Source organism: Hyperolius riggenbachi, chromosome 2, assembly GCF_040937935.1.
Source record: "Hyperolius riggenbachi isolate aHypRig1 chromosome 2, aHypRig1.pri, whole genome shotgun sequence".
NCBI classification, from domain to species: Eukaryota; Metazoa; Chordata; class Amphibia; order Anura; family Hyperoliidae; genus Hyperolius; species Hyperolius riggenbachi.
Window position 1 is genome coordinate 52,099,680 of NC_090647.1, and position 25,347 is coordinate 52,125,026.

At 48.6% G+C, this 25,347-nt stretch overlaps 1 protein-coding gene across 2 annotated transcripts in view; it reads left to right on the top strand.

The window, feature by feature from the left end:
* LOC137543748 (cyclic nucleotide-binding domain-containing protein 2-like) overlaps positions 1–25,347 on the top strand; it is a 326,577-nt gene that overhangs the window by 126,703 nt on the left and 174,527 nt on the right. For both annotated transcript variants that reach the window (XM_068264880.1, XM_068264881.1), the window contains exon 7: positions 11,107–11,269. In XM_068264880.1, the coding sequence (XP_068120981.1) occupies positions 11,107–11,269 (163 nt within the window). The remainder of the gene's footprint in view (positions 1–11,106; positions 11,270–25,347) is intronic.

The following is a 25,347-nucleotide window of genomic DNA, read 5'->3' on the forward strand; positions in this document are numbered from 1 at the left end:
TAGAACCTGCGGCGCGTAGCGCCGCGGCAAAAAATGGGCGTGGCAATGACCGGATAAGGGCGGAGCTAACTGTAATTTAAAGTGATCCCGGGGTGAGAGTGATATGGAGGCTGCCATATTTATTTCCTTTTAAACAATACTAGTTGCCTGGCGGCCCTGCTGATCTATTTGGCTGCAGTAATAAACTGAATTACACCAGCAACAAGCATGCAGCTTAATCTTCTCAGTTCTGACAATATTGTCAGAAACCCCTGACCTGCTGCATGCTTGTTCAGGGTCTATGGTTGAAAGAATAAGAGGCAGAGGACCAGAACGGCAACCAGGCAACTGGTATTGCTTAAAAGGAGAGAAATATGGCAGCCTCAATATTATTCTCACCTCAGGTTCCCTTGAAAAGTGCAACGCAAAGACAGTGGGCCCAAGTTTTGGTGACCCTTTCCCCAGAAAATTCACATAATTGTGCAGGTTTTCTCAAGAAAATACACATAATGTGAGCAGATTTGCCCAGAAAATACATTCAATCATGTCGGCAGATTTGCCCAGAAAATACGTGCAATGATGTCGGCAGATATGCCCAGAAAATACGTGCAATCATGTCGGCAGATATGCCCAGAAAATACGTGCAATCATGTCGGCAGATATGCCCAGAAAATACGTGCAATCATGTCGGCAGATATGCCCAGAAAATACGTGCAATCATGTCGGCAGATATGCCCAGAAAATACGTGCAATCACGTCGGCAGATATGCCCAGAAAATACGTGCAATCATGTCGGCAGATATGCCCAGAAAATACGTGCAATCATGTCGGCAGATATGCCCAGAAAATACGTGCAATCATGTCGGCAGATATGCCCAGAAAATACGTGCAATCATGTCGGCAGATATGCCCAGAAAATACGTGCAATCATGTCGGCAGATATGCCCAGAAAATACGTGCAATCATGTCGGCAGATATGCCCAGAAAATACGTGCAATCATGTCGGCAGATATGCCCAGAAAATACGTGCAATCATGTCGGCAGATATGCCCAGAAAATACGTGCAATCATGTCGGCAGATATGCCCAGAAAATACGTGCAATCATGTCGGCAGATATGCCCAGAAAATACGTGCAATCATGTCGGCAGATATGCCCAGAAAATACGTGCAATCATGTCGGCAGATATGCCCAGAAAATACGTGCAATCATGTCGGCAGATATGCCCAGAAAATACGTGCAATCATGTCGGCAGATATGCCCAGAAAATACCTGCAATCATGTCGGCAGATATGCCCAGAAAATACCTGCAATCATGTCGGCAGATATGCCCAGAAAATACCTGCAATCATGTCGGCAGATATGCCCAGAAAATACGTGCAATCATGTCGGCAGATTTGCCCAGAAAACACATGCAATCATGTAGCAAATTTGCCCAGAACATACATGCAATCATGTGGCAGACCTGCCCAGAACATACACGCAATCATGTGGCAGACCTGCCCAGAACATACACGCAATCATGTGGCAGACCTGCCCAGAACATACACCTGCTAAAATAAATAATAAAAAAAAAACATTTACTCACCTGCAGCAGCAGACCTCCTGTCCCAGCCTCCATCCGGCGCGCAGCTCCCATGGGTGGTTGGGTGGATAGGTAGCCTGGTGGGTAGGTAGGCAGCCGGGTGGGTAGGTAGGTAGCCCTTAGCCGGGTGGGTAAGTAGCCTGGTGGGTGGCTGGGTAGCCGGGTGGGTAGCCTGGTGGGTGGCTGGGTAGGCGGGTGGGTAGGTAGCCTGGTGGGTGGGTAGGTGGGTGGTTAGGTAGCTGGGTGGGTGGGTAGGTAGCCTGGTGGGTTGGTAGGTAGCCGGGTGGGTAGGTAGGTAGGTAGCCTGGTGGGTAGGTAGGTAGCCGGGTGGGTGTGTAGGTAGCCAGGTGGGTGGTTAGGTAGCCGGGTGGGTGGTTAGGTAGCCGGGTGGGTAGGTAGGTAGCCGGGTGGGTAGGTAGGTATCCGGGTGGGTAGGTAGCCGGGTGGGTGGGTAGGTAGCCGGGTGGGTAGGTAGGTATCCGGGTGGGTAGGTAGCCGGGTGGGTGGGTAGGTAGCCGGGTGGGTAGGTAGCCAGCAGGGTGGGTAGGTAGCCGGGTGGGTAGGTAGCCAGGTAGATAGCCGGCAGGGTGGTTAGGTAGCCGGGTGGGTAGCTAGGTAGCCGGGTGGGTAGGTAGCCAGGTAGATAGCCGGCAGGGTGGTTAGGTAGCCGGGTGGGTAACTAGGTAGCCGGGTGGGTAGGTAGCCGGCAGGGTGGTTAGGTAGCCGGGTGGGTAGCTAGGTAGCCGGGTGGGTAGGTAGCCGGGTGGGTAGGTAGCCAGGTAGATAGCCGGCAGGGTGGTTAGGTAGCCGGGTGGGTAGCTAGGTAGCCGGGTGGGTAGGTAGCCAGGTAGATAGCCGGCAGGGTGGTCAGGTAGCCGGGTGGGTAGCTAGGTAGCCGGGTGGGTAGGTAGCCAGGTAGGTAGCCGGCAGGGTGGTTAGGTAGCCGGGTGGGTAGCTAGGTAGCCGGGTGGGTAGGTAGCCGGCAGGGCGGTTAGGTAGCCGGGTGGGTAGCTAGGTAGCCGGGTGGGTAGGTAGCCGGGTGGGTAGGTAGCCAGGTAGATAGCCGGCAGGGTGGTTAGGTAGCCGGGTGGGTAGCTAGGTAGCCGGGTGGGTAGGTAGCCAGGTAGATAGCCGGCAGGGTGGTCAGGTAGCCGGGTGGGTAGCTAGGTAGCCGGGTGGGTAGGTAGCCAGGTAGGTAGCCGGCAGGGTGGTTAGGTAGCCGGGTGGGTAGCTAGGTAGCCGGGTGGGTAGGTAGCCGGGTGGGTAGGTAGCCAGGTAGATAGCCGGCAGGGTGGTTAGGTAGCCGGGTGGGTAGGTAGCCAGGTAGATAGCCGGCAGGGTGGTTAGGTAGCCGGGTGGGTAGCTAGGTAGCCGGGTGGGTGGGTAGGTAGCCTGGTTAGGTAGCCGGGTAGGTAGCCGGGTGGATGGTTAGGTAGCGGGGTAGGTAGCCGGGTGGGTGGGTAAGGTAGCCGGGTGGGTAGCTATCCGGGTGGGGGGCCCGACTCCTATCCTCCCTCACTCACCTCGGGGCCCCCCTCCCGGTATGCGCTGCAGCCGGCGGGAGAGCAGAAAATACAGGAAGTCTCCGGCCGGGGCTGCAGCAGACGCTAGAGGCAGCTGCTGCTTAGTTTCCGATATGTCTCCAAAGTTGGAGACCAAGCTGCAGCTGCCGCCCCGGCCGGAGACTTCTTGTATTTTCCGCTCTCCCGCCGCATGAGGGGGGGGGGGGGGGGGGCGAGGTGAGGGGGGGAGGACAGGAGTTGGGCCCCCCAGGTTAAAAAAAAAAAAAAAACCTGCAATACTTAATGGGCCCCTGAAGCAGCAGAACTTCAGGGGCCCTCGTGCGGCGGCACGGCCTGCACGGCCGTATGTCCGCCACTGCATTGATTGCTACTGGACCAATGAAAATTCTCCTTGTTGCTAGGGAGACTTGGCCTAATGCAGCCTACAGATAGCCTCATGCTCCTGCCAGCCTCCAGGCTGAATATAGACGGACTAAGCAGTGGTAGGACAGGTGAGAGGCGATGCAGACGTGATTGACACCGGGCACGTGACCAAAGCACATGGGCGGATGGGTGAAGATTGCTGCAGCAGATGCAAAATGGACGGAACGCATCCGCCTAGCAGATGCACTTACCATGTCCGGTTTGCATCCGCTCTAGTGTGAGCCGGCCCTTATTTAGCTTGGAAAAGGACCATTAACATGCAGCAGTTGCAGTATGGGTAGGAAAAATACTGTGTTCTCAGCTACTGATGTCCACTTCTCTAGACTTCGGGGAGATGTTAGTGGCAGGCAGGCATAGATAGGGGAGGATGAGTGTTATGAGTAGGTAAGGGAGGTTAGTGTTAAGAGTAGGTGGGGAGAAGTTAATGTTAGGAGTAGGTTGGGGCGGGTCATTATTAAGCATAGATGGGGGGAGGTTAGTGGTAGGCAGGCATAGATAGGGGAGGATCAGCATTAAGAGTAGGTAAGGGAGGTTAGTGTTAAGAGTAGGTCGGGGAAAATTAATGTTAGGAGTAGGTAGGGGCGGGTCAGTATTAGGCATAGGTGGGGGAGGTTAGTGTTAGGGGAGGGTTCCTGTGAGAGATGGGGTACAGAGGGTGATAGCAGAATATCGGTAAATATTTGAGGTGTGGGGGAAGGTAATGTTAGGCGTAGGTAGGTTAGGGTCAGTATTATGCATAGGTGGGGGAGGTTAGTGTTAGGGGAGGGTTCCTGTGAGAGTTGGGGTACAGAGGGTGATAGCAGAATATCGGTAAATATTTGAGGTGTGAGGGAAGGTAATGTTAGGAGTAGGTAGGGGCGGGTCAGTATTAGGCATAGGTGGGGGAGGTTAGTGTTAGGGGAGGATTCCTGTGAGAGATGGGGTACAGAGGGTGATAGCAGAATATTGGTAAATATTTGGGGTGTGGGGGAAGAGGGTAGGTAGAGGAGAAGGTAGGTAGGGGAGCCTAGTATGTTTGCTCAGTGTGGAGCCCAGAAATGTCTCATTTCAGTCCTGATGCTGGGGGTTCAGTCGCATTCACTGCTCATCCCAATACGCTCACCAATCAAGCATGTCGGCCCTACATCTTGCAGGATGTCCAATCGATACATGCGATTGGCAGCACTGATTTTCATCTGACCTGATTATAATAATCAAATTGGTCGATTGGCCGCCATGTCGTCTGATGTATGGCCACCTTTAGGGCCCATTCACACTATAAGCGCTTTTCTGAGAGCTTTGTGATTTATTAGTGCATTTTTAAAAACGCTCCCATTCACTTTCACTAAAATCGCTGTAAAAATCGATGTGGTTTTGCAATTGTGTACGCGAAACTCACAACGATTTTACTGCATTTTAAATGAAAGTGAATGGGAGCGATTTTTAAAAAGCGTTAATCAATCACAAAGTGCTCAAAAAGCGCTTATAATGTAAATGGGCCCTCACTTTCTCCCTGCCCTACCAGGATTTGTGATCTTAATCATACATCTTTGATCAGCTATCTGCTTGTCAGGTCTGATCTAGGCAGGAAGGAAGTGGACCAGCAGCTAACGGAATACAGATATGAGCTTTGACTCAAAGGTAGGTAAGTAATGGTAAGTGTAACAATGGTGTCAGCAACGTAACAATATTCTGATTATGTGGTGATCTGCAGAATCACCAATAATGCAAATATTGTAACACAAGGAGTATAGGTTGTGACCGAAGTCACCACTTTATTACACAAGGTGTAGTGATTGGTGCAAACAGTATTTTACTGATAGATACTCAGCGGTAACCTCACCAGTGGGGTTGGAGGTTTGCAGATAGCTGTACTAGAGGAGACCTCACCAGTGACAAGGGCTCACTGGTGAGAGAGAATAGTCAGACAGATCAGGTAGGCAGCAGACGGGCAGACAAGGTACAAAATCGGCAGGCAGAATCAGAGTGAAGTTCAGGCAAAAGGTCGGCAACAAGATCAGAAGGGCAGAAGTACAGAATCGTAAAGCAAAGAGGAGTCAGATCAGGCAGGAGTCATACACAGATAATATCAATACAATTGTCAAAAATTATAATTACAGCTATCAAAGGTCTGAGCGCTAACACGAAGTATTTCGCAACAACAGACAAAGCACAGCTTCCGGGGAGATCCTTATATGCTGAGGATCATTCAGCAGAACCGCCCAGCAGCCCAGCCAATCCGAATACCGGCTGAAGTCAGCTGACCGGCGGGTCAGCTGACTCCTCTCTTTAGAGAATAAAGGTCCTGCCGCTGGGCCTAGCCCTAAGCCTGTGAGCAGCCGAAGGACCTTGTCGAGGCGTACTGTACGCCTGTGCAGCGGGGACCGCCGCTAGCTGAGATGCCGCGGCGGTGTCCCCGCCGATCATAACAGTAAGTAAGCAAGCAGTGGGTAGTTGGAAGCACCCACAAAAACTCTTGTGTATTGCAGGTAATAAGGAACTGCTTATAGGCAATAAACAGGCAGGGGTGTCTTCAGATCTCTGCAGGGGGAGCAAAATCAGTAATGACTTACAATCACAGGGGTAAAACTGGGGTCGATTTAGCACAGGCAAGTATGAAGTTCACTTACCCGTTCGTTTGTAGGTAGATTTTCATAATACATTTTCCTCTTTTATTTCTTTGTATCTGATACTGTTAAAGAAGATATTCTCATAACAAATGTCAAACTTTTTCATATTCCTGTAGAAGAATGTTTCAAATGTATCTCCTGTTGTGCCTTTTAAAAGATTTAATTAAATGTCTATGCAATACACAGGCTCGGATTGCAGACCTGAGCTGCCCTTTCCCATCGACTTTTGTTCACATTTCTCCTATTAGTCTCTGCACTTTTCATCACAAAGTATTAAGATCAAATAAAAGTTCCCCTTTGGTCGTGTCTCTCTGTCGTGGCCTCTGCCTTAACCTTAAAGCATGGGCCTTCTACCTCCTCTGCAAGCTTTTTAAGTCATCTACAAATTCACCGGTGTCAAATTTGTCAAGTTTTGTCACACAGCGTGGAAGGCTTTGTAGTGTTTTTCTGGTGGTGGAAGAACTTCAAGTTTCAGACATATTGTTAAAATTCTTTAAGTATCAAACGTAACTATTATAGTCACTCAACTCAGCATAACTGAGCACACAGGTGGATCCCAGAAAATTGTAACAGTGCATTTTTTAGTGTGGACGCTGGCCGAGTCTAGTATCCGATAGTTTATTTTTACGAATTGTTTTTGTTAGGCCCTGCAATTGTATTTTGGAAAATATTCCACCCATGTTGTAAGGAGGGTAGGAGGCGCCCAAGGGTAGTAGTAGTGTGGATTTTGTGTAAAAAATACGTGGTAATAAAGTCTTACCTTCGAGAAGTCATTCCAACAATACGATATTCGCTAAAAAAACCCCTCTCAAATTTATTGTGCACATACGACAACGCGTTTCAAGGTGAAAGCCGCTTCATCGGGTTAAGTAAAAGTGCCTTAAAAGAGATTCAAACAGCAATGCTCAGGCCCAAAGGCATATGTGGGGGAATGTCTATGTGCTCAACAAGATTGATTCTTTATCCTTGTCATGTTCATTCAGGGGGTGCTGCATAATGGGGGGGAGGCTCACTGACTATTTGGAGGGGTGTTGCTGCCAGGAGGGGCAGCAACTGACTATTTGGAGGGGGGATCAGGGCCGGTTCTCGACTTTTTGCTGCCTGAGGATGCACCCCCTCCCCCACTCCGATTGGGAATGATCGCATAGCACCCAACAATTTACTCTGCTTAAGTTAATGTCCTCACATGACATGCTGCAGCTCAAAACAATAAAACTCTGGCTGCCTCTTACAAATAGCTGCTGTGACAAACAAACTGCTCCCCCTCAGCCACTCCATTCCTCCTCAGGACGGTACACACAGTACAAAAATGCTGCCCCTGAAATCTCTGCGCCTGATGCAAATGTTTCACCTTGCTTCATGAGAGAACCGGCCCTGTGGGGGATGCTGCCTAAAGCGGTGTTCACTGACTATTTTGAGGGGGGGTTGCTGCCAGGCTTGGAGGGGGATACTGTCTAATAATCATTGCTAGCAGGGGGTCAATTAGGGTCAAAAAAGGGATTTGGGTAGTTGATTTTGCTGAGGGGGTGTCTGGAGAAAATGTAAAGGCTTTCAAGGGTTCCCTCACCCCAAAAAGTTTGAGAACCCCCTGAGTTAGGCAATTATGCCTCTGCCTATGGGATAAGAGAGGAAAACACCCTAAGCATAAATAGCTGAAAAAGTGGAAAGTTCCATTCTACGGTGATTGGACAGGAGTCCAGTATGCATACCTCCCAACTTTTTGAGAGGAGAAAGAGGGACACGTAAGCCATGCCCCTGCCACACCCCTGATCACGCCCCTTAACACCACTAGTCATGCATACTATAAAGATTTCATAAGAATAATATGTTGTTTTATAATTCAAACCACACCGGTCCTTTCAATCCTGGTGCATTTTCCTTCATATCAACATTTGAAAACTAGAAATATATCAATTTGAAAGATGGGAATAAAGTTTAGAGGCAATTAAACAAATTTTTTAGTAGAGAAATATTATATATATATATATATATATATATATATATATATATATATATATATATATATATATATATATATATATGTATATATATGTATATATATATATATATATATATATATATATATATATATATATATATATATATATATATATACACATACATACAGTGGTGTGAAAAACTATTTTCCCCCTTCCTGATTTCTTATTCTTTTGCATGTTTGTCACACTTAAAGAGGAACTGTAACGACAAAACGGCCCCTGGGGGGTACTCACCTCGGGTGGGGGAAGCCTCAGGATCCTAATGAGGCTTCCCACGCCGTCCTGCGTCCCTCGGGGGTCTCGCTGTAGCCCTCCGTGCAGCGGTGACGCAATATTTACCTTCCTGGCTCCTGCGCAGGCGCTCTGATGCCTCTCGGCGCCGAAGTAGGCGGAAATACCCGATCGCCGTCGGGTCTGCTCTACTGCGCAGGCGCAAGTCTCCGGCGCCTGCGCAGTAGAGCGGACCCGACGGAGATCGGGTATTTCCGTCTATTTCCGTGCCGAAAGTCGCCACAGCGCCCCCGCTGGAGCCAGCAAAGGTAAATATTGAACTGACAGTCGGCACAGTCGCCGGCTGTTCGGAGGGCTGCGGCGAGACCCCTGTGGGACAAAGGACGGCGTGGGAAGCCTCATTAGGATCCGGAGGCTTCCCCCACCCGAGGTGAGTACCCCCCAGGGGAGGTTTTTGTTGTTACAGAGTCTCTTTAAATGTTTCTGCTCATCAAAAACCGTTAACTATTAGTCAAAGATAACATAATTGAACACACAATGCAGTTTTAAATGATGGTTTTTATTATTTAGTGAGAAAAAAAACTCCAAATCTACATGGCCCTGTGTGAAAAAGAAATGTGACAAACATGCAAAAGAATAAGAAATCAGGAAGGGGGCAAATAGTTTTTCACACCACTGTAGAAAGAGGGGCAAAGTCCTGAAAGAGGGACAAATGAGGAGGAAAGAGGGACGGAGGGACAGGGCTCCCAAAGAGGGACAGTTGGGAGCTATGATTGTATGTAGAGACAATGGAATGCACGCCAGTCTACCTTCTATTCTGGAAAAGGTCGGAACTGCGGTAAACGCCCTCTGTTATATCATTAGACAGCGGCTAACTGTGGGTTTCATGAGTTTGGAAAGACGGATAATGTCAGACAGAAGCTCAAATCAGCTCTTCTTCAGAATCAAATAAAAATGTATCCGACTTGTATTGGAAGGTTGACCTAAATCCATTCTCAGCATCTGAAATGGGGCATTTGTACTTCAGACTCAGTAACCTTATCACGCTGAGCGTATCTTACAGCCTGACAGTTTCCTGTGTGAAAATATTACTTGTTGCTCTTAATAATTCCCCCTGATTTCTTAAACAGCTGAGCGACGTAAAATGCTCAGGAGGAGTCTTGTGTCGTGGTTATCATCCCTTCTGTTGTGTTTTGTAAGTGTAAGGTTAATTCTGAAGCCCGACTGTCACATTTACAGCCTGCTACAACACTGCCAATCCCTGAGCGGTTTTTGTTACACACAACGGTTTAGCACCTCTGCAGCAGTTTGGACTGAAAATACAATTACAGTACAACACACTATATCAAAGCATAGTATGCAGCCTTACCACCTTAGTAGTGCAGCCTACTGTCCTAAAAGCACGAGAGTCAGCTATACTATACCAAGGAAAAAAAAAACACCTATATACAGTATACATGTTCTACTTACATATGTATTGTACTGTCCATGTTTTGATTTCAGTGAATTTTATATAGTAAATAAAAAGTAAACTGTTCCAGGCATTTTACATCTTTACTGCCTCTGACTGAAGCCAATCCTGATGTCATTTCCGCCCTTACTATTTTTTTTCTCCTAGAAACTGTACTGTCATATCTATCTTGCTTTGTAAACACGTGAGCACAGCATGGATCCTATTTCAGCAGCTTCTGCAGAGGGGTGAAGTGTATTTCCCTTCTCAGCCTTGTGTCACACTGAACTGCCCTCAGCCAATCAGTGAGGAGCAGGAATGTGAGAGGGAAGATAACAAGCTTCCCTCTGACAGAGATAAGATTTATTACAGCAGAAACACTTATGATTAACATATTTTCTGCTGCATAAGATGCGCTTTTCCTCCCCAAAAAGTGGGGAGAAAAAGTCCCTGCTTCTTATATGGCGAATGCAGGGAATCCCTGATTTACGATACGAACCGCCGACACATCAGGGATTCCATGCATGTGTGTCCGCAACAACAAGTGCCGATCACTAGGGGGAGAAGTGCATGGGGGGAGCGGAGACACAGGCGAGGGAGAGGAGGCATGTGGACACACAGGGAACAGAAGGGGAGACACCTGGGGACAGAAAGGGACACCTGGGGACAGAAGGGAGGACAGAAGGGAACACCTGGGCACATAAGGAGACTTCTGGGGACACACAGAGGATACAGCAGAAAGGAAGACAGAGGGGACACACAGGGGACAGAAGGGAAGACAAACAAGGTAACCTGGGAACAGGAGGGGAAACAGAAGGGGACACCTGTGGACAGAAGCGGACACACAGGGAATAGAAGGAAGGACAGAAGGGGGTGCCTGGGGACAGAAGGGGACACAGGAGGACACTAAATGGAGGGCGCCCAAATTCTCTGCCTTGAAAGATGACAGCCTTATTATTCATTCCTTCAAACTGAGTATCTGGAGCTCTGCTTTAGGTGAGTCTACATTTCCTCCACTTCATCACTTCAAATAAGCCTGCAATCTCCCATCTCCGCACTCCAAAGCAGTAACGGCGGCACAGCTGCATATCTATTTCAAACTCCCTATAAAGTTTTCTTTTTATTTCTTCCTTAATCCTTATTTATTGTACAAGTGCCAGACAGTTGTTAAAATGGAGTGTGATATCTCTTAACTTGCTTTGCTGATTTGAATATTTATGAAACGCGTAGCTATTAAGAAGCCCCGACTCCTCCAGCACGATGCGCTTTGCATGGTAATAATAGATTCCTCGCATCTGTTTTTGTAGTTTCGGGCCCGGAAGGGTAATCATACGGCAAGGTCACGTCGCCCAGAACTTCTACCTCGTCCTCTCCGGCACCGCCGTGGTCACCAAGGTCTCACGCAGCAAGAAGACGGGGGAGCTCTTCTCCAACACGGTGGCCTTCCTGAAGAAAGGCAAATACTTTGGGGTAAGGGTATGCATATGCATGTTTGTTAATTCACTTAGAGGTTAGTGTCCCTCCTGCAGAGGATGGCCTCACCGTGGTGGAAGGGTCCAGTACTGAGTATTTTGCATGCAAACTATTTTGAAAGCTAACATCCTCCAATAATGGTAATTTGGTGCATCTGGTTTGAATGCAAAGTGCGCATGTTATCTATAAGTAGGGTCTCCACACCTATGCAATTAGTCGTTCGGATGTAGCTAGTTTGTTCTAAGAAGCGCTGCCTTTCTCTGCGGTGTACAAAAAAAATAAGGGTGGTACCTGTTTATCATATTCTTATTTGCATAAAGTCATCGGTGGGAACTGCATATTACAAATAAGAACGTATTGGCAAATTATATAGAGCAATTAAGTTGACTTTACTTGGGAAGCATCCAACGACCCTGATTTAAAATCAATCCATCACTTTTCAATGAAAACACACAGACAAAGCGCACAAAGCAGGGCTCCGTGCCACGTTCCTACACGCCGTAGCTATGTTTGATTTCACACACTGTTGCTAACAAACTTTGTTGAGAACTCTCTGCAGTTCTAATTGCTTTTTCATTAGGACGCTTAAACGCCTCCACATTCCGGGATTGTTTTGCACTAAACCGTTTTTGATTTGTGTTTGAAGAAGGAGACATTTTCCCATGTTGAAGTAAAAATTCACTCCGAAAAAAGCCTTTATTGAATAACTGTAAGTTGTTTTTTTATTATTATTTGAACATTAAAGCGGACCTGAACTCAGAACTTCCTCTCTGTTCTGAAAGATAAGCAACAGCGTAATAACCTGTAAATAAAAACATTTTTTTGTTACAGTGGATAGACATCCTGCAATAAATCTGCAGCTTGTCAACTTCCTGCTTTCATGGAAGCAGACATATTGTTAACATCCTGTGTTTACCAATTAGCTGCTCTGCCATGGCAGCCAGCTGACACGGCTGAGAGATCAAATAACAGTTGTGATTAGACACAGGTGAGGGGGAATGAGAAAGGCTAAACTCTCTAAATGCATACAGAGTGCATTTCTCTCTGTTTTCCTTCTGTCCTGTGCAGATGCATTTTAAAGTACAACTCTACAGTATTTAGGGGGAGAACAGAGGCTCCTGGCTGTGTGTGCATAAAATATGGAAAAATGGGCACTGGGGGAAGCCGATATAAGTCTAAACAATAAATACTGTTGTGGCTCCGTGGCCCTCGACCCCGAGATCTGCCTACTCAATATTATTCCTCCCAATACATACAATAAATTCACCACTCAATTGGTCATTTATGTCTTGCAAATTGCTCGCAGAACTCTAACAAAGCACTGGATTCTTCCCTTAGTGCCTTCAATGGCAGAATGGGTTGCATCAGTAAAAAATATCCTCCCTTACCATGAAGCTATATACCGAAGACGGGGGGCTGTTGCCAAATACCACTCTATCTGGGACCCCTGGACCCACATAGCGCATCTTTGAGCTCCTTCCCATTACGGTAGTAAACACATAATTTCAAATTTTCTCTTAGTTCTTCCTCCTTGGTAGAAGTTGGCCTGGCGGGGCCTAGGGTACTCTTTTAATTTTTATTTTCCCTTATTTTATTTATTTTTTCTTATAGTTTAGATGTGGCAATCCCACATGTTACTCTGTTTAGCTGTTGCCCTTCACTGGTTCAACAGGATCATATTTTGGAATCTTTTCTCTGCCACGGGGCAACACCTTCTGTATGATGAACCGTTTATTCTTTTTTATATACCCTGCCTGCGCGCAGAGAATGTCTGTGTATTTCTACTGCTAACTCTTCCAATAAAATGACCTGTTGAGATAAAAAAAAAAAATACTGTTGTGAATTGAATGAAAACAAAAAAATATTTACAGTGGTAATGACAATTGTAAAACATTGGTAAATTTTACTGATATTTTACTACAGCTATATCTAACCCGACTCTCACACAGAACCCTCCCTCCTCTGATGCCTAACCTTAAAACCCCCCCTTTCTGGTGCCTATTCCTAAAACCCCCTTCCTAACGCATATCTCCAAAACACCCCCTTCCTGATGCCTAAAACAGCCACCTCAACATGCGCCCCCAAGCCTCGAACTGGCCGAAAAACTCAATGAGTTCTATTGCAGGTTCGAGCACCAACCTTATCACCCTCAGGGCAAGGTGGTCACTCCTAGTGCTCCTCCCGCAGCCGCCCCTCCAAGAACGGACCAGGGCCTATCGGAGCCGGTGGCAATCCAGGAGGCTGATGTACTAAGGCACCTCCAAAAGTTGAACCCCAGGAAGGCCTCTGGCCCAGACGGGGTGTCCTCCGCCTGTTTGAGAACCTGTGCCAGCCAGCTGGCCCCTGTCCTCACCCACATATTCCAGAAATCACTGAAGGAGGGTATAGTTCCCACCTGCCTCAAAAAGTCTATCATCATACCAGTCCCCAAAAAAACGGGCATCACTGACCTCAACAACTATAGACCTGTTGCCCTAACTTCAACCGTCATGAAAATCTTTGAAAAACTGGTCCTCGCCCATCTGAAAGGGGCCACTGACGCTCTCCAGGACCCACTCCAATTTGCATACAGAGCCAACAGATCCACTGAGGATGCTATCAACATCAGCCTGGCCTTCATCCTGGAACATCTAGACAGGCCTGACACCTACGCCAGAATCCTCTTCCTGGACTTCAGCTCCGCCTTTAATACTATCTGCCCAAACATCCTGTACGACATCCTAGCGCAACTAGGAGTCGACCACACTCTCTGCGGGTGGATCAAGGACTTCCTCACCAACAGGAAGCAACTAGTAAGACTCGGCAGCTGTTCCTCCCAGGAGAGAACCACCATTACTGGTGCTCCCCAAGGGTGTGTTCTGTCCCCGATCCTGTTTTCCCTGTACACGAACTGCTGCGTCTCTACCTCAGACTGCGTTAAGGTCGTTACATTTGCGAATGACACCACTATCCTCGGCCTGATCAACGGAGAGGACGAACGCGCTTACCGTAGCGAGATTGAGCGTATCTGCAACTGGTGTAAGAGCAACAGGCGTGTCCTCAACGCTGCAAAGACTGTGGAGCTGATTGTGGACTTCAGGAAGCGCCCTCCCCCTCTCAATCCAGTTATCATTGAAGGCACTGAGGTGGCCAGAGTACCCAACGTTCGGTTCTTGGGCACAACCATCACCAAAGATTTGAGGTGGGGAGAAAACATCACCAAATGCCAGAAGAAAGCCCAGCAAAGGCTGTTCTTCCTGAGACAGCTGAAGAAGTTTGGTATGCCCCAAGAGCTGATGAAAAGCTTCTACACAGCCACTATTGAGTCTATCCTTTGCTCCTCTATCATCGTATGGTATGCAGGTGCCACCGCAAGCGACAAATACAAACTACAAAGAGTGATCAAAGCAGCGGAAAGAATCATCGGGACTCCGCTGCCACCACTGGACCTCCTTCATGCATCTAGGCTAAGCAACAGGGCAAACAGGATTGCACAAGACCCCCGCCACCCCGGCAGCCGCTTCTTCAACCACATGCGCTCAGGCCGCCGCTACAGAGCTATTCCAACTAAAACTTCCAGACACAGGAACTCATTCTTCCCCCAAGCTGTGCTCCTTCTTAACTAGAGCATCCCCACTCAGATTGTCCTCGGAGCTTAGCGTCACGGTCACCTCGCATTACTGCCAAATGACATATAGGCCCCTACATCGGAAAGCTTGTTTCTATACTGTCTGTGTTTTTTTACTTTTTGCATTATGTCTGTTTCTTATTTCATGTAATGTGTTATGTCTAATGCCAATGTGTACCAAAAATAATTCTGAGTGCGACATCCGTCACACTTAGCGAAATAAATCTGATTCTGATTCTGATTCTAACCCATCTGCCATCTGGAGTCGGGAAGGAATTTTTTCCCTTTTGGGGCTAATTGGACCATGTCTTGTAAGGGTTTTCTTCTCCTTCCTCTGGATCAACAGGGATATGTGAGGGAACAGGCTGGTGTTGTAGAATATTTTCACGTTGAACTAGATGGACATAGGTCTTTTTTCAACCAAAATAACTATGTAACTATGTAACCCCCCCCATCTGACGCCTATCTCCATGAACCCCGCTTCCTGACTCCTAACTCTGGGGGACAGGCAAAAATGGCGCACAGCGCCAATAGTGTCAGAATGGCGCTGCATTACAACGATATTTATCGTTTTATATGTTCAATTTTTTAAGGAGGGATCGGGCTGGAGAGGCAGCGGGCTGGCAGCGGGGTCGGGCTGGAGAGGCAGCGGGGTGGAGGGAGGATTACGCAGCATGTGTATATTGTGTATACATTACCTTGTCCCGGCCGGCGATCGCTCCTTCACTTCATAGCTTGCACGAGTTCTGCATCCAGCCAATCACCATGCGAAAACTGAAGCCGCATGGTGATTGGCTGGATGCAGGACTCCTGTAAGCTATGGAGTGAAGGAGCGATCGCCGGCCGGGACAAGGCAATGTATACACAATATACACATGCTGCGTAATCCTCCCTCCACCCCGCTGCCTCTTCAGCTCGACCCCCGCTGCCAGCCCGCTGCCTCTCCACCCTGACACCGCTGCCAGCCCACTGCCCGCTGCCTCTCCAGCCCGACCCCCGCTGCCAGCCCGACCCCCTCTGCTAGTTCCCTGCATTTTTCAATGGCGCACCGTTCTGCTGTTTTATAAAACGCTATTTACCGTTTTAATGTATTTACATTAAAACGGTAAATAGCGTTTTATAATCGGCAGAACGGTGCGCCATTATTTCCTCCGCGCCATTTTTTACTGTATGCCTTTTTTCAACCAAAATAACTATGTAACTATGTAACCCCCCCCCCCATCTGACGCCTATCTCCATGAACCCCGCTTCCTGACTCCTAACTCTGACCCCCACCCCCCCTTCCTGATGCCTAACCTTAAAAGCGCATGCATCAAAAAAGAAAGAATGCTTTAATACAAATGACAAAAAAAGTTAAGAATCTATAACTTTGTAATTAAATTTGAAAACCATAATTTTTTAAAAAGGAAAAATTGTTAAATACAAAAGACTGAAAATTTCAGTAACTATAACTTTCCAATTTTCAAAACAATAAAAACTGAAAAACTATAAGGTTCTTATTTTCTCAAGAGGAAAAAAAATAAATAAATAACTATAATGTTCTAATATTTAAAACGATATTTATCGGGCACCCAAATTTCTGCTTTTGGACTTTTGGTGTTCAATAGCCATATTCTGCTATTGGCGTGCCATGACTTGTATTTACTATGTAAATGTGCAATACAGATGATTTACCTAAAAGTTATTCACTTTAAGATCAGCACAAAACAGTCTGACAGTGCCCCTAGAGTCTGAAGGAAAAGAGGTTTAATATGCAGCTTCACTGTGAGGCCCGGGATTATGTGCATTACTGTTCCAGGCCATCATGTGATAAGGGGTTAGGGTGGATTGGTGAAATGCATTAAGCACGGGCAAGGCCCCATTAAAAGACCATGTTGGAAAGGGAGGAGGGAAATTATATGGAGGGGGGGGGAGCACTAGATACCAGGGAAGCTATATGGGGGAGGGGGAGCACTAGACACCAGGGAAGCCATATTGGAGAGGGAGCAGGGAAGCACTAGGTACCAGAGCATTGTTACATTACATCAACACTTCCATCCACACTCAAGCAAGCCCTCATAATGCTTACACTCAAAAAACCTTCTCTTGACCCCTCTTCCCTGCCCAACTACCACCTATCTCTCTTCTTTTCCAAACTACTTGAGCATCAGCTGTACTCTAAGTTCATCACCTCACTGCCAGTTCTCTGTCTGATGACCTCTAATCTGGATTCTGCCCCCCCCCCCCCACACCCGAAACTGCCCTAGTCAAAGTAACCAACGACTTGGCAACTGCTAAATCTAAACTCCTCTACTCTATTCTCATCCTCCTAGATGTCTCTTCTGCTTTTGACACAATGGACCACCCTCTCCTCCAAATCCCCTCATACATGGGCATTCAGGATCTTGTTCTCTCCTGGCTTTCCTCTTATCTCACAGATATGCGCTTCAGAGTCACCCACTCGGACACCACACTCCCCCACGACCCATCACATATGGAGTTCTCCAAGCAGGCTTAGTCCTTGGACTAATTGATACAGTCCATCATGAGCTCTACTGCACAACTCATCCACCTTTTCTCTTTCCGCTTCTCCAGCCCTATCCAACTCTGTCAGTCCTTGTCAGTGAATGGCTGCCAATTACACAAAGGATTCAATCTGGATCCTCATCTAAAAAGCTCTTGACAACCTAGTTCCTTCCTATTTAAATAACCTTATTTCCAGATACCATCCTACACGCAATCTCTGCTCTTCTAACAATATTCTCCTGCCTTCTTCTCTGGTCACCTCTTCTTACTCCTGCTTACAAGACTTCTCCTGATCCTCTCCTTTTCTCTGGAACTTCTTCTACAAAACATCCGCCACTCACCCACCCTTAAGCTTTTTAGGCATTACCTGAAAACTCTCTCTTCAGTCAAACATACTGTCTCTTCGACCACTGATCACCATTTCGTCTATCTTGTTTATCTCATACACAGTATAAGGATCCCAGTGGAGCTGCAACCGAGCGGTTTTGATCTCTCTGCCTGCATTTGGTTGCTTGGTTTTGATTTCATTCACAATGAGTCTCATTGCTATTTGCAATCACTCTGCAGTTCAGAGTAGCTCAGGATGTTGTCATGAATCCACCTATGGCTTGCTGCAGTTGAACTGCAGCCAGACAGCTGTGGATTTTTTACATGCATGTGGTTGCATAATCTGGCATGCATTTGTAATGAGAGTCCTTTCCATTTGCAGGCAGCTTGCAGCCTTCAATCAGTCTAACACAGGATTGCATGATTATCATTCAGCTGTGTGGGAATTTGCATGTCTGCTCTTATTGGCTGATGTACATAGAAAAACCTGCCTCTCCTCTCAGACCACGCCCGACATAGCGTTCAGTTTAGCCATAGTTGATTGCTGGATTCATGGTGTGAAAGTGTTATTATTGTATTGCATTCTTACCTTGCCTGCTTGGACGTTCACTGCACCCGCGGGGGTACAGTGAAGTCTTACCCATCCTGGAGACTGCCTTCACCACGTTGGTGACTGGTAGTATTCCTGCTTGTTCTGTTCCTGTGGACATGACTGTAGCAGCAGTTGCTATTAGTTACGCTACTACCTATTTGTCTTGTCCGTACCAGTGTGGATGTTTGCTATTGCTGGGCAAATTATCCTTCTGTCTGTCTGTCTCTATAAGTCTTGTTCCTGTGGATGTAACTATAAGCTGCGGTTGCTATTAGTTACGCTCCTACTTGTTTGTCTTGTCCTTGTCAGTATGGATGTTTGCTATCTCTGGGGCAGCGATTAGATTGGCAAGCATTCAGTCTGTCTCTCTGTTGTCTGGCTTTGTTACTCAGTGTGTTGGACATCAGAGACTCAGGGCTGCGGTTGCCCTGAGCAACCAGTGTGTGTTGGTTGCTAACAAACATTCCGTCTATCTCTACTGTCTGTCTTGGTTACTCAGTGTGCTGGACATCAGAGACTCAGGGCTGCGGTTGCCCTGAACAACCAGTGTGTCTTGGCAAGCATTCCATTTGTCTGTCTGCTGTCTGTCTTGTGTGCTGGACATCAGAGGCTCAGGGCTGCGGTCGCCCTGAGCAACCAGTGTGTCTTATTTGTGGCGTTTATCGGAAGCTCAGAGCTGCGGTCGCTCTGAGCAACTTTGCTCCTTTGTCAATAGCTCCTGGTGTGATCTGTGTAACCTTCTCCACAAAGCATTCTGCTCTACTGCTTAATATCACCCAGCTGCATAGTCTTGCTTGCTCTGGTGGTATTCTGGTTTTCTCTGCCTCAGTTGCTATACCTTGCACGTTAAGACCTGGGGGTAACCGAAGTCAGGAGACATATTCAGTGTCCTGTTCAAGCGGGGGATTGTCTATAGGTGAAGACGTGGGCCGGGCTCAGAGTCACGGTAATAGATTGGGGCATAGCGACTAAAAGAAAGAAGAAGATCTGCCAGGCATTACACACAGCTCCCCTTCACCACCTGTCCTATTAAATATTTAGACTGTGAAGCCATTTGGCTAGGGCTCTCTTTCCTCTTCTGTCTCTCAATGCTGTGTATTATGCGGACAACTTCTCCACCCCTGTGTAAAAATCTGTAGTTAATTTCTTTATAGCATCAGCTGTAATCCACTATTGTCTTCTATTGTTAAAGAGAATCTGTACTCTAAAATCCTTACAATAAAAAGCATACCATTCTCTTCATTATGTTCTCCTGGGCCCCTCTGTGCTGGTTCTGCCTCTCCCTGCTGCAATCCTGGCTTGTAATTGCCATTTTTATCCAGTGTTTACAAACAAAAGACATAGCAAGTGATAGGCTGAGAGTAGCTCAGTGTGTGAGTCATACAGAGTGTGCAGGGGGCGTGGAGAGGGTGTGTATAGCTTCTATCCAATCACAAGCAGCACAGCACATTCCAGCCTAACTGCCTCAGCCCGACAGAGCCCACAGAGGAGAGATGATTACATCATATAACAGAGATAATACAGCCACTGTGCAATTAGGAAAGGCTGCAATAAGACAGAGCACATTAGAACAGGTATAGGAACTTATAGGATAGAAGAAATAAGGCTGAAAAATGTTAAATGGTTTATTTTGTATTGTCATACCCTGTAACCTGTTAATGTGGCCATACATCAGGCGACTTGGCGGCCGATCAACCATCCGATTTGATTATTATAATCAAATTGGATGAAAATCAGAAAATCAGTGCCGCCAAGTGCATGCTCAGCCGACAATGCGACCAATATCGGGACTAACATTGGTTTCATTGTGGACCTTGCATGTTGCAAGATGTTGGGCCGATTTGCTCGCAGCGGATATAGAGTGCAATTTCACAACAATCGACGAGTGCAACAAAACCCTGGATGCTGTCCCCAATTAAAAATGTCCCCCTGTGTCCAGCATAAAGTATACATTACCTGTCCAGGGCCTGCGTTTGTCCTTTCTCCGGGCGCATTCCCCTGTCCATACACATGCACTCCATGTGGTTGCCTAGTAAGGGTGTGCATGTGACGTCACTATAGAAATCAATAATTGTAATAAATATTAATACCAGGGAAGCTATATTGGGGAGGAGGGGGGAAGCACTAGCTACCAGGGAAGTCGTATGGGGAATAGAGTAGGAAACCATAAAACGAAAGAGAACTGCATTAGGAGTGTGAGGGGCACTTCTAGATGTCAAGCAACTGTATAAGTGGGTATGCCACATGAAAAATGGGGGCGTGGTGAAAGGTGTGGTAGGGTTGTAGTCAAAATTGTTTCATTTACTATCGCTACCGCAAAGGGTTCATTTTTCTGAAAGGTGCTTTGTTTGATGATGGTGCACTTAGAGACCATTTCTGGTGGATCAAATATTTTAATGCTGTATCTACACCATTAAGGTGACCTCCGATACACTCCAAGATAACACGCTATTTTATGCCGTCCTGAATAATAATATAACAAAAAAAAATCTAATGGAACTGAATAAAAGCTGATTAAATTAGGTGAGTAATTCTCCTCTCTGCTTTCAGGAATTGATAATATTTATATTCCTGATTACTGGCAGGAGCAGTAGTATATCAAATAAACCCAACTGATAATTCTCCTGCCCTAAGACAAATGACTTGGCTTGCCCTCTCTCAACCCCAAGGACCACCTGTTCAAATTACAGATGATCTCCAGGCCAATATAACAAAATAAACATATAAACCCATAAGGAAATCAATAAAAATGATTAGATATATTTTAAAATGGAACCAGTACATATAGCTGATCCTGACACTGTTAGGCTTCTGTAATCTTTAGCACACTCTGCACTTAGGCTGCTTTATCACTTACTGCGATTCACTCAAACAGCACCGCAATCAACATGTACAGGGGTTGGACAAAACAATGGAAACACCTTGAAAATCGACAAAATATATTTTAATATGGTGTAGGTTCACCTTTTGCTGCAAATACAACCTCAATTCTTCGAGGTATTCATACAAATTGTGAATTGTTTCCAAAGGAATTTTAGCCCATTCTTCAGTTGAAAAACACCTTCCAGCGCTGGGACCCCCCAAAAAGCTGCTTGTCAACGCTTATCGATGGCTCCCACATGCGCATTAGCAGGAAACTGCTTGGGCTTCAGCAGCAAAAGCCTTGCCCACTCAGGGCCGTTGTATTGCCTATGCGCACCTGCACAGGCGCTCGGACCCAATCAGGCTTGACTTTTCTGCTGAAACCCAAGCAGGTTCGTGCTACTGCAGCCATGCTTCCGGGGTGTCATCACTGGATTGGCCTGGCTGAGACAGACAGAGGAAGTCTCGCCAGAATCCACAGGCTTCCCCCTACCAAAGTAAGTGTCCGGAATACACTGCAGCAAACCTCACAGGTTTGCTTTAAGGTGGACTGGGGCAAGGTCCTCTGCCACCAAAAGACTGAGATACCAAAGACTGAGCCTGGTCAGCATCCAGCATGACCAGAGCCGATCACACCGCAACTCCCCCTGCGAGCAACTCCAACTTGTGCCCCTGGCAGAGGGTGTGCAGCCCCTGGGTGAGGGCTGAGAGGGTGGTGGTGGGCTGTGTGGTTGGTGGTGTGGAGGTTGGGATCAGTCAGTCTTCCTCCAGCCCACCCTTACTTTATGTGATGTCCTCCCTTCTTCTAGTCGATTCCTGACCGGTCGGGCGATGGCAGCGCTGTCCAGGCATGCCAGGCAAGGTGCCAGCTCCTGAGAAGCAGAATACACAGCAACAGGTGCTACTAGATCCAGACTCATGCAGTCATGGTGTTCCCACTACCCTGCAGCTCTCTCAGCGACCACCCAAGTGCAACAGCATGCTTCCAAACGGTGCTCACTGATAACCTGTGCCAGGGAGGAGATCCAGGGGAGGGCTGTGCGGCTGCAGGTCCTGAGCAGTGTCAAGCTAAACCCCGTCAAGGAGGCTCCTCAAGCCCACAGCCCCCCTGATGCCACCTCCGGGCTGGCCACACTGGGAAATGGTAATAGGTGAAGGGGGCAAACGGGAGAGATTCCACTCCCCAGTCCCCTCCTTACTATTATGGGCCAAACTACGTGCCCAAATGTCCAGACGCCCTTAGTTGACGTACTCATCTGTGGACAGGCTTGCTTTATAGAAGGAGCAGATTACAGAACTTTGGGACTTCATATTAGAAACTCCAAAGTAAATGAATTCATATCGTTAAGTAAAAGTTTCAGAGCGCGAGAGAGGAAGTTCAACAGCACGAAATCCCAGCTGGCTATAGAGACCTCAGAGACCCCACCGAGAAGGAGAGCTCCGAGCAATTCTCAGGCGTCGGGGGGGAAAGAGAAAGCTAGAGTAGAATCTCACTAATTAGCAACACCTAACTCATCTACCTGTGGGCTTCCTAATTAACTCCAGCTGACTATTCTGCGACATTCTTCATACAGCGGGATAGTGGAGAGCTGAGGGATAGACAGGCCTGTGGTGTCGTCCTCTCCGCCGCGTCCTGAAAATAAACTCCGCGGCGCAGTCTTCATAGGCATCCTTCTCTCTGCCCCATTAGCATATTTCCATACATATGGTAATGCTTTATTTTTTATTAATAGCTCTTAGATAGCTGCGTAAAGCTGTAACCTCTGCCATCTCCAGCCCTCTCCTCACTAAGACGCTAAGGAGTCCTCTGGATCATACATGCAGCCGCTAGAACAGCATTGCTAATTGTAATTGTGAAAAAACCAAGATGGCGCCGTAAGTGGTGCCTCGGTCACATGGCTCCTGGCTTTTTCAGTCTCTCTTCTTTTTTAGCTAGTTTCCAGCTAATTTTAACCAGTTTTTAGTTTAGTTTAGTCTAGCTTAGTTTAAGTCTAGTTTAGTTTAGATTAGTATAGGGGCAGAAGACAGAAGAAACCCACCTAACGGGTCATCACAGCCGCGGCTCCCTGAGCCACACAGATCCCAGCCCAGGACTTTGCATCACTGACCTCTGGCACCCAGTCTGCAGCGGCGGCCACCGGCTCCCCACCCAGCAAGGCTTCCATCCTTCTCGGGCCCCACGCTCTCCAGGGCAGCGGCACAGTCCTCAGGCCTACACATCCAGCCCCTCCACCAGCCGCGGACCGCAGCACACCGGCTCCTGGCTGCATCAGCCGATCCAGGCTCCCAGGGCAGCGGCTCAGTCTCAGGCCTGCACGCCCAGCCCCTCCACCAGCCGCGGACCGCAGCACACCGGCTCCTGGCTGCATCAGCCGATCCAGGCTCCCAGGGCAGCGGCTCAGTCTCAGGCCTGCACGCCCAGCCCCTCCACCAGCCGCGGACCGCAGCACACCGGCTCCTGGCTGCATCAGCCGATCCAGGCTCCCAGGGCAGCGGCTCAGTCTCAGGCCTGCACGTCCAGCCCCTCCACCAGCCGCGGACCGCAGCACACCGGCTCCTGGCTGCATCAGCCGATCCAGGCTCCCAGGGCAGCGGCTCAGTCTCAGGCCTGCACGCCCAGCCCCTCCACCAGCCGCGGACCGCAGCACACCGGCTCCTGGCTGCATCAGCCGATCCAGGCTCCCAGGGCAGCGGCTCAGTCTCAGGCCTGCACGTCCAGCCCCTCCACCAGCCGCGGACCGCAGCACACCGGCTCCTGGCTGCATCAGCCGATCCAGGCTCCCAGGGCAGCGGCTCAGTCTCAGGCCTGCACGTCCAGCCTCTCCACCAGCCGCTGACTGCAGCACACAGGCTCCTGGCTGCATCAGCCGCTCCACGCTCTCCAGGGCAGCGGCACAGTCTCCAGGCCTACACATCCAGCCACTCCATCAGCCGCGGACAGCTGCGCTCTGGCTCCTGGCTTCACACAACCAGCCCCCTCACCAGGTACGGACATCCAGCTAGGAGTCTCGGGGTCACTGCCCACAGAGTCCCTGAGGTCACACGGGATCCATCACTGCCGGAACACCGGCATCCAGCTGATCCACCACGTGGCTGCCACGTGGCTGCCTGGCCCTCTCTCCTCTCCCGGCAAGCGAACCTCCCTTTGCACATTGCGTAGAGGGGAAACACATCTGCCACAGCTCACCACCGGACCACCCATAGGGAGGGATGATAGGACGAGATCCACTTGAAAGCTGCTGCCGGCCGCTACAACTAGGGTCCCCACTGCAGCCCTGTCTTGCACTGGCCCTACTCTCGAGGTCCGCTTGAAAGCTGCCGCCTCAACAAGGATCCTCACTCCTGCAACTGCTGCCGGCCCCCCCCTCCCCAGGACAGGACATGAGGAATGGTGAGACTATGCTGAACCTGTTACTGCACTGCTGTTACTGTGTGGCACTGTTCTCTGGGCCCTCCATCTGTGCCTGCTTCCACCTACCCACCTGCACCTCCTTCTTCTTATGCATTGCACCGCTGCACTGTTCTCTGGGCCCTCCATCTGTGCCTGCTTCCGCTTGCGCTCTGCCCACGCACTGACCACCGCCACTAGACTACTCAGCCTGCTCTCCCTCTGTGCCTTGCCAGCTCCCGCACACCGCACTAAGCTACTCAGCCTGCTTCTCCCTCTGTGCCTTGCCAGCTCCTGCACACTGCACCAGCTGCTGCCCTCCCAGGCATGAGCGTAGGGAAACTGCTCGCAGGGGATACCAAACCCATCCACATCCTATCCCGAGCGGAGCTCCTGAAATGGGAGCACCTTGCCTGCTGTGACCGGCCCTTTGAAACTTCCTTGTGGGAGACAGTAAGCGCCCACATTGCGCTCCTGACTGGGAGCGCCAGAGGCCCTCCCAACAAACGCCGCCATAGGGGGAGAAGGGCAGGGGCTCGGGTGAGGCTGAAGAGAAGGGGACTATATACACCCATACCAGCCATACTCCTATCGAACGTTTGCTCCCTCCCAAACAAGGTGGATGAACTGCTCCTACTGCTTGGCCGCAAACCTTCCCTAAGCAGGAACACCCCAGTGCTCTGCTTCACGGAGACCTGGCTCAATGGAAACGTCCCGGACAATGCCCTACAGGTGCCAGGCCACTTACTTTTCCGGGCAGATCGGGACCACGAACTCTCCGGGAAAAAGAGAGG